Source organism: Tamandua tetradactyla, chromosome 11 (genome assembly GCF_023851605.1).
Source record: "Tamandua tetradactyla isolate mTamTet1 chromosome 11, mTamTet1.pri, whole genome shotgun sequence".
NCBI lineage: Eukaryota > Metazoa > Chordata > Mammalia > Pilosa > Myrmecophagidae > Tamandua > Tamandua tetradactyla.
In genome coordinates this window covers 81,730,237-81,749,297 of record NC_135337.1, presented here as the reverse complement: position 1 = coordinate 81,749,297, position 19,061 = coordinate 81,730,237, and the positions used below count along the sequence as shown (strand labels likewise).

At 63.5% G+C, this 19,061-nt stretch overlaps 2 protein-coding genes across 4 annotated transcripts; both read left to right on the top strand.

The window, feature by feature from the left end:
* Positions 1-2,132: 2,132 nt before the first annotated feature.
* On the top strand, positions 2,133-4,981 carry ATP5F1D (ATP synthase F1 subunit delta). Its single transcript, XM_077121373.1, has 5 exons — positions 2,133-2,365; positions 2,959-3,112; positions 4,228-4,316; positions 4,433-4,558; positions 4,896-4,981. The coding sequence occupies exons 1-4, from the start codon at positions 2,225-2,227 to the stop codon at positions 4,553-4,555; spliced, it is 507 nt and encodes a 168-aa protein (XP_076977488.1). The 5' UTR covers positions 2,133-2,224; the 3' UTR covers positions 4,556-4,558; positions 4,896-4,981.
* Positions 4,982-7,793: 2,812 nt separating this feature from the next.
* Positions 7,794-17,006, top strand: MIDN (midnolin). 3 transcript variants are annotated; one of them, XM_077121360.1, is made up of 9 exons: positions 7,794-7,919; positions 8,955-9,604; positions 10,637-10,724; positions 10,838-10,900; positions 12,981-13,109; positions 13,196-13,510; positions 13,697-13,844; positions 14,068-14,340; positions 15,149-17,006. In XM_077121360.1, exons 2-9 carry the CDS (start codon positions 9,372-9,374, stop codon positions 15,424-15,426), a joined length of 1,527 nt encoding a protein of 508 aa, XP_076977475.1. In that variant the 5' UTR covers positions 7,794-7,919; positions 8,955-9,371; the 3' UTR covers positions 15,427-17,006. The 3 variants fall into 3 exon arrangements, with proteins under 3 accessions (XP_076977475.1, XP_076977476.1, XP_076977474.1); XM_077121361.1 differs by lacking the exon at positions 12,981-13,109; XM_077121359.1 differs by lacking the exons at positions 7,794-7,919; positions 8,955-9,604; positions 10,637-10,724; positions 10,838-10,900 and adding an exon at positions 10,909-12,670.
* Positions 17,007-19,061: the final 2,055 nt, after the last annotated feature.

Below are 19,061 nucleotides of genomic sequence, written 5' to 3'. Positions count from 1 at the left end.
TGCTTGAGCATCCCAGGCCCAGGCCAACCTCAGGACCTTTGCACTTGCAGGAACCTCTGCCTGGAAAGCTCTTCCCCCCTGTCGCTGCAACAGGCCTGCCCCCCTTCATTCCTTCTACCCTTTCTGGAATGTCAAAGTCTCCGAGCGCCTCCTCTTGGCCACCATTGCAAACTCCCACCGCATGCTCCCTGTCCTGGCCATCAGCTTGGTTTCTCATCATGGCCTGGCATAAGTGTACTTTACTTGCATCCATCCCTCACCGCCCCCCACCCCATTTACACTGCGAGCCCCATTACTCTGTGAACAGGAACCTATTCGTTTACACGCCCCCTGGCTTAGGCCAGTGCCAGGCACATACAGGTCCAGGCAGGACACGTTGGTGGCTCGGTCCATTCTTGTTGAATGGATGAAGAGGGGACACTTCAAGCCACTGGAAAGAAAGGCAGAAGACAGCCAAGTGAATAAATGCCAGGACTCCAGGCCTGTGGGAGGTGTATGTGCAAAGGTCCTGGAGCAGGAATGTGTGTTGGGGGGGGTGCCAAGAGCAGAGGTGGCAAGGCTGCTGGGCCTTGGAGGATGCAAAGGAAATTGATTAGTGGTTCCCAGCAGATTTTCGTTTATAAAAAGAGGTTCTCTCTGGCTGTGGGTAGAGAAGACACCAGGAAAGGGCAGCTGTGGATGAGGCTGGGGCCGTCCAGGCCAGCTGAAGTGGCCTTGAGGGTGGGTCAACTGGAGAATTCCAGGGTAACCCTGGTGTCGGGAACTGAGTTCCCAGTGTTGCCTTTCGGGTGAGGGCTGGGGAGACGCTCAGGGCTCCCTGAGTTGGAGGAGCCCCTAGGCCTCCCAACTTTCGCCAGGGGCAGCTGCATAGGGTGGAGATCGGGAGGGGCAAACAAGCCACACCCCGAAGAACCTGAGCTGGGCTTCCCGCTGCACCCCTTCTCCTTCAGGTGCTCGCGTCTGGGAGGCCGGGCAGACAAGTAGGACGCACCCGTGGGGCGTGGGGAGCCACGGCAGGTGTCGGATTCCCCAGCCACCGCAGGTACTGGGTCTCTCTCGCTGGTGGGCCCCCCCAAATCGCCGCTCCAGACCCCAGCCCCGGTGTGATCAAGCCCTGCTCCGGCCCGCCCGCCCCCGGGATGCAGACCTGCGCCTCCTTCCGTCACCCCTCGCCGCCCTGGGACCCAGCGTCTCCCTGCAGCCTAGGAGAGGGGGGGCGGGGGTCCCTACGGGACGGCCGACCCGCGTGAGCGCGGGGGCGTGGCGGTGACGTCAAGGCGGTGAGCGAGACTGCGCAGGCCGCGGCTGACGTCAGCGGAGCCCCGAGTCGCCCGCGCACGCGCCCCTGCGTCACGGCGCGCGGTGGCTGTGGCCGGGCGGGGCCGCGGCGAGCGTATTCCCGGGCGCCGGGCGCCCTCTGGTGGTGCCGGGCTGCGGGGCGCAGGACCGCACCTCCTCCACGAGTCCTGGTCCTCCTCACTGGCCGTCCGCGCCCCGTCCAGGATGTCTGTGACCCTATCTCTCTCGCCATTAGCGGCACCTCCAGGCCGGTCCGCACCCCGATACCAGGACGTCCGCATCATCCCCCAGCCGGTCCACAAATCCCCTTGTACTGTCCCCGACCCTCCCCTCGGGTCGCCTGAGAGCTCCCGCGGCCATCCGTGCCCCCACCCAGTTGTCTGCGCTCCGTTCCTGCGGACACTTACACCTGCGGTCGCAACTTGCCCCACCCCGGCTCCATTCTGCCTTTTGTTCGCATTTTAAAGCAAGATCACTCCTGACCTGCTGTGTGATTTTGCTCATTGATTATTTCTAGGGCCCCCCATCCCAACTTGGGGCAGGAATATTTTTCCCTCATATTCTTCCAACACCTGGCATTCAATGAGTACTGTAAAAGTCTTAGTTAAGTTGAAGTTCAGGTGCCCTTTCCTCCCTGCAGGCATCCTGTTTCCCATCCGCGACCCCAATCGTCTGGCCGCCCCCCTCCTGGCCTTCCGGATCTGCGTGGAAAATGTGTCCTCGCCGCGAGTAGAAACCGAACTACAACTTCCAGCATGCCCTGGGTCCAGGCGCTGCGGCGAAGACGTCGCGTGAGGCCCGCCGGGAATTGTAGTTTGCGCGTGCGCCTGGACTCACTCTCCCAGAAGTCTCCGCACGTCGTCCTCCTCGCCCTCCAGGCCGCCAGCGCTCGGCCGGAGTCCGCCCGCTGCCCGCCGCTGTCACCATGCTACCCGCTGCGCTGCTCCGCCGCCCCGGCCTAGTCCGTCTCGTGCGCCAGGCGCGCGCCTACGCCGAGGCCGCCGCCGCCCCGGCCCCCGCTGCCGGCCCGGGACAGATGTCCTTCACCTTTGCCTCGCCCACGCAGGTTGGGACCCCCCCCCCCCCGCGTGCCCTCCGCACCCCACCCCCTTGAGGTCCGGAAACCGAGCCCCCCAATCTCCACGTCGCCCGTCTCGCGCCCCTTTCCGGCCCCTAGACCGCGTCCTCTGGTTCCCACGCCCGTGGGGTCCGGAATCCGGCCCCCTACCTCCTAAAACCTGTGTCTCTAGACTCCAGCCGCACACCTTCAGCCCGTTTGTGGTGTGGAATCGGAGGCCCCACCACGTCCCGGCCACCCGGACTTTGCACCGTAACCCCAGAAAATAAGGCCTAAGGAACCAGACTTACCCTTTGTTCCGGGGTGTCTTCCATGTGCTCCTCCTAGGTACCCCCACATTCCCCTAGACCTTTTACAGTATTTCCTTGTGGGTGCTATTCACCAAGCAAATGAAGAGATGGAGGCACGGAGAGGCCAGGGCTCCTGTTTGAGTTCCAAAGACCGGTGGCCAGGTGTCCAGCCCCAGCCAGACCGGGCTGCCTCTGTGTCTTCCTTGAGCCTGGTCCTGCCTCGGTCCATCCTCAGCAACCCAGCTGGACTGACCCAGCGACCATCCCCAGTGCCCTTCCTGTCCTCCCCAGGTGTTCTTCAACGGCGCCAACGTCCGGCAGGTGGATGTTCCTACGCAGACAGGTGCCTTTGGCATCCTGGCTGCCCACGTGCCCACACTGCAAGTCCTGCGGCCAGGGCTGGTAGTGGTCCACGCTGAGGACGGCACCATCTCCAAGTTCTTTGGTAAGTCAGGCAGCAGTAGGTAGTGAGAAAGTCTGCAGGGTTTGCCTGCACATCCCTGGCCTGGTGCTCACTCAGTGTCAAGAATACAACAGAATGTGAACAAGAAGGGACCCTGCCCTCACCTGGCACTTTGGTCTCCTGGGGCTGCCTTAACAAAGTGTCACAAACTGGCAACTGTTTTAATAACTTAAAGTGGGTTTATTTGCTGACAGTGCCTGGGCCAAGAATTCCAAGCTCAAGGTGTGGGCAGGGTACACTCACAGAAGGCTGTAGGGCAGGGTCCATCCTGGCTTCTTCCAGATTCTGGGGGCTCCAGCAATCCTTGAATTGTGGCACATCCTTTCCATCTTAGCCTCAGTCGTTATGTGGTCTGTTCTGTGCATCTGTCTTCACATGGTATTTTTATAAGGATGCCAGTCATTGGATTTCTCGTCCACCCTACTTTTGCATGACCAGATCTGAAATTATGTCTGCAAAGACCCTGTTTGCGAACAAGGTACATTCGTAGCATCATGGGTTAGGAATGTCTTGGGGGGTGGGGGGGTGGAGGTGTAGTTCAGCTCAACCTATAGCAAGCAGTAAACTGACCCAGGATGGGTCAGGGGACAATGGGTGCTAGGGAGAGAAACAATTTAGAGGAAGGACTTTGGTGCATAAAGCACTGTTTTTTAAAAAGCCCTGTCTCCGGAGTGGCGGAACTGGGATTTGAACTTTTGGTTTCTGGTGTGTCTCTGGGTCTCTCTCTCCCTTTTTATTCTCTCTTTGGTAGCTTTCATTTTTCCACATGTATAATCCAGCCCCAGGGGGGTTGGCCTGGGCCAGTGGCCATTGGAATATCCAGGGACTCAGACCCCAGTATTTTGGGGGCTGTCTGTTCACCAGGAGGCTCTGGAATTGATGACAACTCATGCCAGAACACCCCCCCCACCCTCCCTGCCGTGCCTGGATTGAGAGGTTTCATGTCACTTCCACCTTCCCTCCTTAGGGGGACACTCAGATCCCCACACCCCCACAAGGGGTATTTCATGCCACGCCACACCTTCCCTCCTAGGGGGACATCTACCCTTTCACCCTGACCGTGGGGTCTCACGCCACCCCCCACCTTCCCTCTGCAGTCAGTAGTGGCTCCGTCACAGTGAACGCTGATTCCTCAGTGCAGTTACTGGCTGAAGAGGCCGTCACGCTGGACATGCTGGACCTAGGGGTGAGTGCTGGAGGGAAAACTTATGCACCGAGTGGGCAGGGCTTGTCACAAGAGCTCCCAGGCTGCTGGGGGGGGGGGGGTCCCTGCCTAGTCCTCATCCCAGCTGCCCCCTATAGGTAGCCAGGGCGAACTTGGAGAAGGCGCAGTCGGAGCTGTCAGGGACGACTGATGAGGCTGCACGGGCCGAGATCCAAGTCCGCATCGAGGCCACCGAGGCCTTGGTGAAAGCCCTTGAGTAGCTGGTGCGTATCTTCCAGCTGCAGGGAGACTGGCGCATGGGGCAGGGTGGGGCCTGGCTTGCAGAACCCATTCCCTGGGGTCCAGGTGGATTGTGGGGGTCCTGGAGAGACTGAGCTCCCCAGGCAGGGAGCATCCTAGCTGAGGAGGCTACCAGGGAGCAGAGCAGTGCCCACTTGGGCCCAGAGACACCCACTCGGCCCTGAGCTTGGTTGGCCCTTTAGACCCTGCTCCATTTGCTTTAAAACCAGGGGCAAAACGGGGATTCCTCACAAACCTGGGCAGGGTGGGCTCAGGGTCCCAGGACCACCACCCCCCACCCACCACCCTCTGTCCCAACAGAGCCAGATGCTGAGAACTCCATCCTCCTGAACCGTCTCCATGGAACGCCCCAGCCTGCATTCCCTATTAAAGAGCAGGAAGCCCCACTCTGTGTCCAGCAGCTCTGTCACTCCTGCTTGGGGCTAGTGGGTTGGGGACCCTGCTAGCCTCCCCCCAGCTTTCATTGTTCCCTGCAAAGGCAGGGTGGCCAATGCCAGTCCCTGATGAGCTGTTGGGTACCATTGCCCACGGGGTCCTGGGGCTCCTGAGATGCCTCAGTGACCCCTGAGTCTCAGGGTGATAGGTGGGGTCCTTGTTCTCACCCCAGGAGGGTAGCCGTGCTGGAGGGTCGCCAGCCAGGGCTGGGGGTGGTGGCTGCTGAGGGAACATTTGAGCCGAGGCCAGGTTCTGGGTGTGCGGGCCTGGTGCTATGACCAGGGCGGATGGCGGGGCGGCCACCCTGCAGGCTCCTGGCACAGCCCCAGTCAGCCATGGGAAGGGGTGGGCCCTGCCTGCTCCCACAGAGGCCCCACCCTGGGCACACCCGGTCTGTGGGTGGCATGCCCTGGCTGGCAGCCCGGCACCCGGGGGTGTTGGCACCTCCGTGGGCAGCACCCAGGCCACCAGGCCAGCCCCAGATAGGGTGGGGCAGGCTGGAGGGGCAGCCCTAGCAACTCTGGCACTGCCTAGCCTCGGTGCTGGCTCCAGGGGCACAGGGCGGTCAGGGATTCCAGCGGGGTGAGTCTGGGAATGCTGGGCCTCCCTGTGTGTCCTCACAGGCAGGACAGTGGTGAGGTGGCCATGCTGAGGCATGGCTGTGTGGACTGGCCTCACTCCTGTGTCACCGTCCCAAGCGTGTCATTTCCTCAGGGGCACGTGCCTGGTCTCCATGTGGGCGACAGGTGGGCACACAGGTGTGTCCGAAGGTCAGGATGTCCTGTCACTAGAATGTGTGACCGTCCATCAGTCCTGCTTGGGTCCCCCTCCCCATGGGCCTGTGAGGGGCAAGCAGCCAACCCTCACTTCCTCAGGAGTCCAGGTCAGAGGACTGGGAAAGTCACGGGGTCATGGCTTAGCTGCCCCAGCTGGGAGCCCAGGTCCCCAAGTTCCTGACCTGGCCGCCTCATGCTAAAAATACAACCAGGGACTCGGGTGGGGCGGGGGCAAGAGATGACCTTTGCCAGCCAGGCATCATGCCCCATGCGGGGGCCCCTGTACATACCAGGCTCCTGGGAGGTGTAAGCCTTGGGCAGTGCCCAACAGGCAGTATGCCCAGGGGTGAGATCCCCGGCCAGGACAGCACAGGGCAGGTCCCTGCCTGGGGGCATGAGGCAAGGACCAGCCCCCCTGGTGCCAAACCCCAGGAGCCTGGAAACAAAGTCGGTGTGTTTGTTACTTTAGAGCCATGACAAGGGATGTGGGGTATCTTTTCTCCCAGGGACCACAGCTGCACCCCTCCAGCTTCTTGCAGGGTGCCCCCAGTTTTCCCCATGGACCTGATTTGTCTGCACAGCCTCAGGGCCCTGAGTTGCAGAAACGAGCTCCATTCTCTGGGAACAGAAAGAGGCCCAGTGGGGTGAGGGACTGGCCTGAGATTACATAGCATCCTGGTGGCTGGGTACCAGCCAGAGAGGAGGGTCTAGTGGGGAGACAGTGTCCCATCCCTCTCCCCCAAATACACTGGTTTCCAGAGCCCACGGACCCGCAGCCTGGCCTGTTCTCTCACCTTTTCTGGAGCCTTGCCCCATTTTCCAAGGCTTTCAGGACACTGTGCCCACTTTTTGCAGCACTGTCCTCATTTGATAAACTTCTAGTCATCCTCAATCCCCAACCCCAGAGGCCCCCTTCCAAGGGCTCTCCAGCTCCTCCCCTCAGCCCAGCACTCACCTTGTGGGGCTGGGAGTGTCTGGGTGTGCCTTTCTCAGGGAGGGGGGCCAGAGGCTGCAGGGAGTGTTGGGTGGGAGCAGGAAGGAGACCTGGAAACCAGTTCAACCCTGGGAGGGGCGCCCAGGGCGTGGGTGGGGGCAGAGGTGGTCAGGCCAGATAAAGGGAGAAAGTCACCCATCTAGATGGGGGGGTGGGGCAGGGGGTGGAAGGGGAGAGCAGCCTGGGGTCTCCTTTCCCTGGGGGAAGAGGGGACAGAGGCCCCTGCCCTGACCTGGTTCATCTTCAAAATGCCACCCGCTCACAGACCTGCAAGGGAAGCTAAGGCAGAGACAGACTTGCCTTGTTGCTGCCCGCAGCTGCCTGATGACCCATTTCCTCACTGCAAGTGGGGGGAGGAGATTATGCCCACCCTGGGGAGCCTGTGTCCCCGGGTGCTGATGAAAGGTTGGGCTCCGAGGAGGCCCCCTGCACCCCCCGGGGCTGGAGTGGGCCCTGCTTAATTTCTCCTCAATGCTGGGCCAGCTCAAGAAACAGGCCAGAGAACAGGATTCTTCTCCCAGGTCACCAACATGGCTGGGTGTTGACCAGAGAGACATGGGGCTCGCCTGGTCTGGGTGATTGCCTTCTGAAGTCACCTTAAGGGATGTGGAGACGAGACTTGGGCTGCTGACGGTGGGGGGGGGGGGATCCCCAGTGCAGAAAGGTGACTCAGGTCTCCTTCCCGCCCCTCCCCCACGCGAGCGCCCCCAGGCGGAAGCCCCGGGCCAGGGATGGTAGGAGAGGGGGCGGGGCAGGGCGCCCAGCTGGGCACGACCTGTCCTAGGAGCCGAATGGTTGGTTAGACTCCGAGGGGAACCCTGATACAGTGGCGCTCAAAGCGCACCCCCTCTCCCCTCTTCTGCGGGGGAAACTTTGGGGGACCAGTGACCTAAGCCCGACGGCGTCCCAGGGCTCGCACCGGCGGACAGGGGCGGGGGCCCGCCTGCGTCACTGCCCGCTCCGGCCTCCGCCCCCTGCCCGCCCAAACTCCACCCCGAGGCGGTGCGGATAAAGGCTCCGGGCCGCCCGCCGGTCCCCAGAGCAGTCCCGTCAGCGCGCACCCAGGTCCCGGACGTGGGGACTCTCAGGACTGTCGTAACATACAACCAAACGTGCCTGGTGAGTGGGGGGCGGGACCCCGCGGGCAGGGAGGGGATCCCCACTTCAGAATCCTAAAGAACCCCGCTGTTCTTTGTTCTTGGGACAGGCAAGGTTGGGGGTGCTTCAGCCAGGGGAAGACCCCAGAGATGGGAGGGTAGGAGGGGCTCGGCAGACAGCACCGCCCAGGTCGACCTGACCCCCGCCCCGCCCCCTCGGGGCACTCCCCCTTCCCCGCGAGTGACCTTGAGCTAGTGGCCGCTCTGGCCTCAGATTCCCCAGTTCTAGGGTCCTAGTCTCGGACTTGGAGGTCTCGGACCCCTCGCGGAGCTGCCCCCGCGACCGCAGTCCCGAGTGGCATCTCCCCTCCCCGGGACAGCCTGGCGCCCCCTCCCCCGGGACTCGGGGACGCGCTCCCGGGAGGGGTCGGCAGAGGGCGCGCGGGCGCTGCTGACTCACCGCGGCCGGGTGCGGCGCGCGCGGGCGCAGCCGGGGACGCCGCGTCACGTCACGGCCCGGGCGGGCGCGTCTCGGGACACGGGCCCGGCCCGGGGGCTGAGGGGGGAGAGCGAGCTGGCACCGGCGGGGGGGCCACGGCCCGGGCCACGTCACTCGGCCCCGCCCCCCGCCAGCGCCGACCACGAGGCTCAGGACTCGATCAGCTTCCGCTCGCCGCGGCTTCCCGGACGGGCGCGGCGGGGCGGCCCCGCGGCTTCCTGCCTCCCGGCCGGGGACAATGGCCGCCGCCCCCGCCCCGCGCGAGGCCGCCCCCCGGGAGGGCGCGGGCCCGAGCCCCCGGCGCCCGGCCCTTTGTTGCGGCGCCGGCCCTTATGAATGGCTGCGGCGCGGGCGGGGCGGGCGGCGCGGGGGCGGGGCGGGGCCGGCCCACGTGGGAGGCTCCGCGGCGGCTCTTATTGGTTACGGCACGCAGCTGCTGGACACCGATTGGCCGGTGCGGGGCCGGCGGAGTAAGTAGTGAATGGGAGGGGGCGGCGGCCCCGCCCCTTGGAACGTTGATACATTATAACTTTTTTTTCTTGTTACTTTCACCCCCAGATCCTGTGAGCGGCGGCGGCGGCGGCTGTTGCTAAGGGAGGGGAAGCGCGGCCGGAGCGCAGACGGCTCCGAAAGCGGCCGACCGCGGCGGCGCCCCCTCCTCCGGGACCACTCCCGCACCAGGCCCGTGAACACTGCCCCCCACCCTCAGCCCTAGCTGCGAGTTCGGCCCCCACCCCCGGAAGGTGCCGGAGGAGCCGACGCGACCTGGAGGCCCGCTCGGATTCTTGATTTGCTCTCCTTCGCTGGGACGTTCTCGAAAGAGGCTCGTACGGTGTCACCCCTGCTGCCGAGTACCCAGAGGACCTTGGCTCCGGGAGACCCCCGCCCCCGCAAGCGCAGCGCGGATTGGCGGCGCCGCGCGGACTCCAGAACCTGCTAACCGGCGGCAGCGCAGCCCCCCAGGGCGGGCTGGGCATGGAGCCGCAGCCCGGCGGCGCCCGGAGCTGCCGGCGCGGGGCCCCGGGCAGCGCCTGCGAGTTGGGCCCAGTGGCCGAGGCGGCGCCGATGAGCTTGGCCATCCACAGCACGACGGGCACCCGCTACGAGTTGTCGGTGCCGCCAGACGAGACGGTGGAGGGGCTGCGCAAGCGGCTGTCCCAGCGCCTCAAAGTGCCCAAGGAGCGCCTGGCCCTACTCCACAAAGACACGTAGGTACCGCGCGCCGCCCCCGGTCCCCGGCCCCGGCCACCCCCTCGGGCCCGGGGCGGGAACAAAGAGCGCGCCGCGCGGGCAAGGAAGGGGGCGGCCAGACGGGGGGCGGGGGCGCGCCGCGCGCTCTCGGGCGCCCTCTGCTCATCCTCGCCTGCCTCGGCCCCCTCCCCCGCCCGGGGTTGCTGCACAAAGGCGGCGGGAAGGGCACCCCCGGCCGGGCTTCCGCAGCCCCCCTCAGGGACAGGCAGGAGTCGCGAGGCGGCTTGAGGGTCCCGACTGCGGGGGTGGGTGTCGCAGCCGCCTCCTCCTCTGCTTGTCCCCGCGGCTTCCGCATCTGCTCGGCGGCCCCCTCTGCGTCTGTCTGTGTCTTTCCCCCTCTGCGTTTCTCTGCCCCCCTTTGTTCTCACCACCAAGCGCTCCCGCAGCCTCCCCCTCCCCCTTGGTATTTAAATCACCTCCAGCCCAGGGAGCCCTCCCCCCGCGGGCCTCCGGGGACACGCAGTGTCCATCCCCAGCGGAGGGGCCCCGGTGGGGGAGGGGGGAGGGGGAGGGTCTCCTTTGTCTGAGCGGCCTCCGCGGCCTGCGCCAGGGAAAGAGGAGGGGGAGCCGGGCCTGGCGCAGCCCCCAAAGGCGTCTCTCGAGGCCAAGGTCCTTGGCGCCAGCAAGGACTGGTCCTAGGCCACAGTTTGCAGGATTAGGGGCAGGGGCTGGCCTGGGGGAGCAGTTGGTTCTAAGTGGCATATTAGAATCTAGATGGCTATAAAGTCACTTACTAGGGTGCCAAAGATGTGTACAGGCCCCAATTTGGGAACTCGGTGGGGGTGGGGGGTGCTGAACTGCCAGAACAGGGGTTTTGAGCTGGACCACTACCCCCCCACACACAGTAGGAGGGCCAGGAAGGGCAAGAACAACTTCTCAGCCTGTCTCCCCCCACACACTGATATACTCAGCCCTCCCCCACCACCTCAGAGCTTCCGCGTCCCAGCGCTGTCTCCCCCAGTCTCACCCTCTTCCTTCCTCTCCCCCAGCCGGCTCAGTTCGGGGAAGCTGCAGGAGTTGGGCGTGGGGGATGGCAGCAAACTCACGCTGGTACCCACCGTGGAAGCTGGTCTCATGGTAAATTCCTATCCCCATTGCACCCCTCTTGGGACCTCTTCCCTCCCCAGGGCTCCCTGCGGCCCCTCTGCTCAGCTGAGCTCAGGGTGCCTCTTCCCCCTCTCTCTCTGCAGTCCCAGGCCTTCAGGCCCGAACAGTCGGTGATGCAAGCCCTGGAAAGCTTGACTGAAACCCAGGTAAGACAACCTGTCCCTCCTGATCGCGGGGGACGGGGGAATCACTGTGCCCGCTCATAGCACGGTGCCTTCTGACCTGGCTGGGGAGCCCAGGGGGCTGTGTTGTGTCCTCCCAGGTGGCCTGTGGGGGAGGGGTGGGGCCACGCCACCCTGCCTTCTTGCCAGCCTGGCCTGGTCACCGGGCTTCCTCTCCTCCCCCACGCCTGACCTTGAGGGCTTTCTCTCCCACGGTGGCCGCCGTGGGGGGAGGGGGCAGCGCTTTCCCAAGCCTGCCTGCTGGTGGGGTGACCTTGGCCCTGGGCTCACACCCAGGACTTGGGTCCGCCCCCAGCCCCTGCACCCACCACTGCTTCCCCAAAGCCTGATTAAGTTTCTTCCTTTTTAGATTTTTGCTTGTGGAGGGGGGAGAGGAAAGGGAGGGACAGGGTTGGTTGACACTCCTTCCGCCTTCTGTGACCCCATCGTGGGGGTGTGGGGAGCCGCCTCCTCTCTCCTCCTCCTCCTCCTCCTCCTCCTCCTCCTCCTCCCCCTCCCTCTGCCCTTTGTTCTCTGCCCTAGAGCGGGCGGGGGCGCCTGGCCCTAGGGCCAGGGAGGCCCAGACAGGATGTTAGGAAAACATTTAGTAACCAGCAAGGAGCTCGCAGGGGCTGGTCTGTGCTGGGACCTCATTCGTTGTGGCTTTTTTCTCCCTGCCTTCCTCCTACTTCTGGTTGTGGGGCCCTGGACCCTTCCCAGCAGGCAGGAACTGACCCAGGTTTCAGCCATCCTCCCCTAGCAGGGTGGGGGGAAGCAGGCTGCTCCCCACCCAGGCAAGGGGGCGAGAAGGTTCTCAAGCCTCCCCTACAGGGCCAGAGGGCTGTGGGAAACCTGCTGGGCGGCTTCTGTGGGTTCCTTCCCTTCCGCTGTCCCCGCGGCACTCGCCCTCTCCTCCTCGAGCCTGCAGCCACGGGCGGAGGAGGGTTCCAGGAGCTGGGTGGTCTGGGGTCAAAGGGTCGGAGGGGCAGTGGGATGAGGGGAGCAGGGCGTCCCGGGGTCCAGGGTGGCAGCTGCACGTGACTGCCCTGAGTGAATGTGAGCGGAGCTGGCTGCTGCTAGCGCTGGCAGAGGCTGCGGTTGGCAGGGGGGCCCCCCGACTGTGTTTGGTTCACATCCGCCCCGGGGTGCCTGCGTCAGGAGGTGGGGGAGGGGGGTTGGGCAGAGTGACTGGGCTCCCCAGAGCTGCTTCCCGCCTGGCACCGAGTCATGCCCACCCATCCGCCCTCCCCAGGGAGGAAATTGCAGGGTGGGGGGGGCCTGGGCCGCTCCCGGGAAGCCACTCTGGTCCCTTCCTGCAAGGGGTGTCTCTGGGCAGCTGGGCGGGGGCCGCGCCCTGCCCGCCTCCTCCCTCCCCCTCGGCCCCCATGCAGAGAAGGTTCCACCACTCTGCGGCCCAGGGCTGGGAGGAGGAGGGCTGGGAGGCGAGGCGAGGCGGTCGCTTCTGAGTCACTCCCAGCCAACGTCACTTCTCAGAAACCTCCGCGCCCCCCCCCCCCCCATCCTGGCCTCTGGGGAGAACCAGGCACTGGCCAGGCCCCAGAGGCAAGGGGGGCCCAGAAACTGCCAGTGCAGGGGGGCGTACGTCCTACTGCTTGGCCACAGAAGAGGTTGTCTTCACCCAGGCCGTGCCCAGGTCCCTGGGAATGGTCCGGGCCTCCTGCCCCAATGGCGACACCACCCCCTCAGCCTCTGCCCCGCCCAGGGCAGATAAATATTTATCTTAAGAAAGCAAAGGTTAGGGCGAAAGAATTTGTCCAGGAATTCCGCCCACTCGCTGGCCAGATGGCTTAAGTGGGAGGGGGTTTAGCTGGGTCTCCCTTCTTTGTTGGTTCATAGGCAGAGCAGATTTGGGGGCCAGAAAAGGGGGAGGGGGCGGGAGAGGTGAAGGTTACTTGAGGGCAGTGATCCCGGGCTTGGCCCCGCCCCCTCTGGCCTCGGTTTCCCCTTTAAAGAAAACCAAGCTGGCCAGGGAGGGCCAGGCCCCCTCTGACCTGCCTCTGTCCCCCCTCTGACCCGCCTCTGTCCCCTCCTCCCCACCCCACAGCCCCCAGCGGCGCCCGGGCCGGGCCGGGCTGGCGGAGGCAGCTTCCGGAAATATCGATTCATTTTATTTAAGCGTCCGTGGCACCGACAGGGACCCCAGAGCCCAGAGAGGGGCGGCGAGAGGCCCCAGGTCACACAGCGCGGAGGGGCCGGGCTGGGCCGGGCTGGGGTCGCTGCAGGCTGCGGCCTAGGGCTGACAGGTCGCTCTCCTTGCAGGTCAGTGACTTCCTGTCTGGCCGCTCACCTCTGACCCTGGCCCTGCGTGTCGGTGACCACATGATGTTCGTCCAGCTGCAGCTGGCCGCTCAGCACGCCCCTCTGCAGCACCGCCATGTGCTGGCTGCAGCAGCGGCTGCAGCGGCTGCAGCCCGTGGGGACCCCAGCATCACCACCCCTGTGTCCTCTCCATGCCGGCCCATGTCCAGCACCACCCGTGTCTCCCCAGTGCCCACCAGCCCTGCTCCTGCATCCCCTTCTCCTGTCACAGCTGGCTCCTTCCGATCCCACGCGGCCTCCACTGCCTGCCCTGAGGTAAGGCAGGGGAAGGGTTATCTCTGGAACTCAAAGAGACTTAAGCAAGGGCTTGGGGTCTGAACCCTCAATCTGTCCTGTATTCTAAGGCTATATCCCCAGACCATGGCCCAGTGGGCTTTTTCCAAACCCTGGGGTCCTCAGCTGTTCCTGAATTTGAGCTCACACCCTCTCCCTCCCCTTTAGCAGGCAGACTGTTCCCCTCCTGCTAGCAGCGGTGCCAGCACCACGTCCACCCCGGGTGGCAGCCCGGCCCCCCGTACCCGCAAACCCGGCGCTGTCATTGAGAGTTTCGTGAACCACGCCCCAGGGGTCTTCTCAGGGACCTTCTCCGGTAGGTGTCATAGTCCCTGGTGCTCTCATGTGTATCTCCCTGTGAACATGCAGGGGTCCCACGTCTCTCCTCATGTACTCCACCCTTACGCCGCACACTTCCGTGCCTTCTTAACACACTTGTAAGGGCCCATGTCCACTGGCCTGTCCCCCCTCAGTCCAGGTATATGAGCTGGCATCCCTGGGTTCCCGCCAGCTCACATGTACCACTCCGCCTCCTGCAGGCACGCTGCACCCCAACTGCCAGGACAGCAGCGGGCGGCCGCGTCGCGACATTGGCACCGTCCTGCAGATCCTCAACGACCTCCTCAGCGCCACGCGGCAGTACCAAGGCATGCCGCCCTCCCTGACACAGCTGCGCTGCCATGCCCAGTGCGCGCCCACCTCACCGGCCCCTGACCTGGCCCCCAAGTCTACCTCCTGTGAGAAGCTGCCGGCTGCGCCCCCCGCCTCCCTGCTGCAGGGCCAGAGCCAGATCCGCATGTGCAAGCCGCCGGGTGAGTAGCCACCCCACACCCGGCCCCTGGTCTCCTGAAGGCCCCCTCTGTGTGCACACGTCAGTGCTGGGGCAGCTGACCCTCCGGGGGGCTGCGGGGGGTAGCACCAGCTGCTGCTCCCCCTAGCTCGCTCAGGCCTGGAGAGAAGGGAGCATGTGTGTTAGGACACAAAGTGTCCTTGTCCACTTCTTGGGGGGGGGGGTCCATCCAACTTCCTCTTTGCCTCCCCACCTTGGGTCCTATCCAGATGGCATTTCAAGTCTTTCTGAATGGCCGAGTCAGGCCTGCCTGGGTGTGGGGGGGGCCAGAGCCCCCCAAGCATTGGGGGGACCTGAGAAAGGCCTAGGAGGCATTTCCTCCTGAGGACCCACCAGGGTACCCCTGGTGCTCTCCAGTCTCTTCCATAGCCCAGTGGGAAAGAATCATCCCCACTACATAAGAGGGAAATTGAGGCATGAGTCTCACCTCGGGTCACCGGGTGGTCAGAGGCTTCAAACGCCAGTTGATTTACTCAGTGGCCAAGGATTTCTTCCAGTAGGACCCCCGGGGGCTTGGTGATGGGGGGGTGGGGCTGGCCATGCCTCTTGGAGCACCCAAGTTCAATTGGGAAGGCAGAGGGAGTAAGCTAATAAACGAGCACCTAGCTGAAGGTGACAAGCTCACAGAAGCGTCGGCCTTTCTGGACTGGCACATCCAGGTGGCCCGGGACACACCTGAGGCACCTGCCCAGGGTCCTCAGGGTTTGGGGGCATCCCTTCTGGGGTGGGGGATGGCCTCAGAATCACCGGCTCCATTCCCTCCTCTGTAGGGGACCGGCTGCGTCAGACAGAGAACCGCGCTACGCGCTGCAAGGTGGAGCGTCTGCAGCTGCTGCTCCAGCAAAAGCGGCTCCGTCGGAAGGCACGGCGCGATGCCCGGGGCCCCTACCACTGGCCACCCAGCCGCAAGGCCGGCCGTAGCGACAGCAGCAGCAGCGGGGGAGGCAGCAGTGCCAGCGAGGCCACCGGCCTGGGCCTGGACTTCGAGGACTCCGTCTGGAAGCCCGAAGTGAACCCCGACATTAAGTCCGAGTTTGTGGTGGCCTAGGGACCTTTGCCCTTGCCCCTCACAGCCCGGCCTGGGGCAGCCAGAGACCCCGGCAGCCTGCACCCAGCCCCGAGGACAGGCGGGAGCCCCCTCCTCCATCCATCCCTCTTTCCTTCCTTCCTTCCTTTCCTTCTTTCCTCCTTCCACTATAACCCTGTGCGCTCACAGGCGCCCTGGCGCTTTTTTATTTTGTATTGTTCACCATGGTTTTCCAAACTCCCCGTGGACTTGGCTTCCGGCCTCCTCCATCCCGCTCTTCTCACGTCCCCACCTCTTCCTCGTCGCCGTCGGCCTGGGCTGCCGTCCTGCCCGCCCACCTCTCCGTGCTCCACATATGTAGCAGTTCTCCAGATGGCTGGGGGGGACAGAGGAAGCCGCCCCCATCCCCTTCCGCTCTCCCTCCCCATTCAGGTTTTAAGTCAAAACATAGATGCCTCATAATGCACTTTACAGAGGAGGGCAGGGCTCGGACCCCACCCCACCCCACCCCCACCCCCACCCTGGGCTGCGAAATGAAACTAACAAACCAATTGACAAATCCACTCGAGCTGTCTCGGGACCGTTTTCTCTCTTCCACGTCTGTTCTTTTTTTTCTCTTGGTCTTTTTCCATTTTGCTTTTTATTATTTTTTTTTAATTTCAGGAAGAGGGAGAGGGGGGTGGGGACCTGCCTTGCCTGTCTTGGGGTTTTGGTTTCAGGGGAGTCAGACCCTCTTCCGCCAGGAAAGGAAACTGAGGAAGGGGGAACAGAGCCTCCCATCTCCTCTCACTGTGCTCTCTCCTCTAAGCCACCTTCTGCCACTGCCCCCCCACCCCGCACACTCCCCTGTCTTCTGACCTCCTGCCTGAGCTTGGGGTATTTATAGACTTAATTTTCTGACTGAGCCAATACTGGTTGGAATCTCCTGAAACGTGGGACTGAAAAGGCTGGGGGGTGGGGTGGGAGAAGCCCCCGCCCCAACCCCTTCTTCTGGCCCCACCTGAGGGCTATGGGATTGTACTGTGTCTGGGGGGACCCGGACTCTGGCAGCCAGGACTGGGGTGCTGAGCTGTGAATCCCCAAGGCTGGGGCAACGCCTTGTAGCATTAACCCTTTGGGGGAGGGTCGCTGCTGGTTTAATTTGGACTCTCCCCACTCACTGCCCACCCTGGGGTCTGTGGCCCCTGGAGTAGAGGGACAAAGCCTCCTACTGCAGCCATTTCAATGGGGGTGGGGTTTTTTGTTTTTGTTTTTGTTTTTCAATTCACTTTGTTTTGTTTGGTTTTTTTTTTTACTAATAATGTAGACAATTGGGCCCTGCCCCTCTGTGTCCTCTGCATCCCCGGCCTTCCCCCAACTCCACCCGCCCCGTAGGTGAACCCCAGGCCCGCGCCCCTCCCTCCCATCCCATGTTTAAATGTAATGGTTTCAGATGTGAATATGTGTTACTGTAGCTCCGTAAATTTTTTGTGGGGGGGGTGGGTGGGCAGGGAGGGGTCTGAGAGGGGAGGGTTCCAGATTTGGTTTGTTTTTTTGTTTTCAAAAAAAGAAAAAAGGGGCGGGTTTGTTTTTTGAAGAACTGTCTTGGATACCTATTTAAATGTGTGTTCTGTTTTGTTTTTTAACGATTTTTAAATAACGTCTGTGCCTCCGCGGGTTTGAGGGTGGAGGCCCCAGGCAGGAACCGGCCCACCCCCTCTCTGCCCTTCCCAGGGTACCCTTTCTACCCCTTAAGAAAGCAAAACCCGCCCTCCGGTGGCAGGGTGGGGGGGTTGGGGGGTATCCTGACACCTTGCGGGAGTTTCCTGTATGAAAACCTGAAATTGAAAGGAAAAAAAAAACTACACAAACACCGTGATTTCAAGTAATAAACAGAAAATGAAACACAAGCAAATGTCCTGCCCGCTTTGTGGGGGGTGTGGGGTGAGGGCCTTTTCTGACTGGAGGTGGGAAGCCCACTTCTCATGGCAGGAAGTGGGTGATGCAAGGCGGGCTCTGGGCACCCCACCTAAGACAGGATGGGGGTGTGGTTCCAGTAGCAGTTCCCATGCCCCCCACTGGGCTTGGAAGGGGAGGGGGCAGGAAGCCGCCAGGGAGGGGGAGGGTGGGGCCAGGCCACTTCCCCGTACCATGGCCGGAAGTCCGCAGGGTGTGGGGGCCTCGCACCCTGGTTCCTGCCTCTGCCATGGGCGGTGGGGACTCACCATGGTCCTTGGATGCCCAGCCGCCCCACTCCCAGCCACATTTCCCAGGCTTGAAGTTGGTCCTGCCTCCCACTGTCCACACTCCTGGCTTGCTGCAGGAAGCTCCCAGGGCCAACTTGAGCTACTGTCCAGGCACCCCCCAACGCCACCCTGTTCGGGCCAGACCCTCTGACCCTGTGCTCCTTTCTATCTGCACTCCCAACCCCTGGCCTGAGGCAGCCCCAGCTTCACCCACATTGGGGTTGGGCAGAGCCTGAACATAATTACAGTATCACCTGACATGTATTTCCTCATTTCACAAGCGCTGCCACCTGGGAGGAGTAATTGGGCTCCCATTTTACAGATGAGGAAACTGAGGCCCTGAGAGACGGCACTTGCCCTGGGGGATTAAGGGGTGTTAAGTGTGTGGCCATTCCCCACACCCATATGACTTCTGGCACTCCCACCAGCCTACACTTGCCCAGTGATGGGAACCCCAAGGGAAAGGGAAACAGGTGGGGTCCCAGGGAAGCCTCCTGCAAGCTAGTCACCCCCGAATCATCCAGCGCCCACTGCAGGGAGGAGGGAAGTCCGGGTGAGACCGACCCCTCCCCACTTCCGGTCCATGTCAGTGAATGAGCCAGGGGGTCCAGTGGGGGCCGGTGGCAAGACAGTTCAGGTCTAACCCCAGCCCCAAGTGCCAGGGTCCCAGGGGGGCCGGGCTACGGCTGCGTTATGAGGTTGCTGTGCCCCTGCCCGGGCAGCCCCAGGGCAGGTGGGAGGTAAGGAAGGTTGTTAGCTGACCCAGCAGCGCCTTGTCACCAGTCCTGGGACGCCAGGAGGGCGGCGCTGCTTCTGCCCAGCCTGAGGGACCCCGCCCTGGCTGGGGGTTGAGGGGGTCGGAGGAAACGCGGCCCTGGTTGGGGTCTGAGAGTGTCTGAGGGGTCACGGCCCTGGCCCGGGGTCTGAGGGGATCTGAGGGGTCGCGGCCCTGTACGCGGTGGGGGTGCCTGGGGTGGGCTCAGAGCGGTCGCTGAACCTCCGCCCCCTGTGCAGGCCGCAGCCCACACACCCGCCCACGGAGGCGCCCAGTACCGGCCAGGCCCACCTCAGCCCGGAGAAGGTGTCGCGGCCGGAGGGGCAGAAGGAAAAGGCCACGCGTGGGTTGCGAGGCACGGAAAGGTAAACTAAGGCGCAGCCGAGCAGGGGGCTTCGGGTTCACGGGGACAGGAGAGGCACTGCACCACCCCCTCCCCCCACGGAGGAAAAAGTTGAATGGGAGGGGGCGGCCACCGGAAACCCTCGGGGATGGAAACGCGGTTTCCAGGGCAACGCGGCGGGGGCCTGACGTCACCGCGGGAAGGGCGCCCAGGCCACCCCCGTTTGCGCGTCGGAGGCCGAGGTCCCGCCCATCCGAGGAAGGAGACGTTTCACTGGTGTTCGCGCCGTTCCCTCATCTTCATTCACCAATAG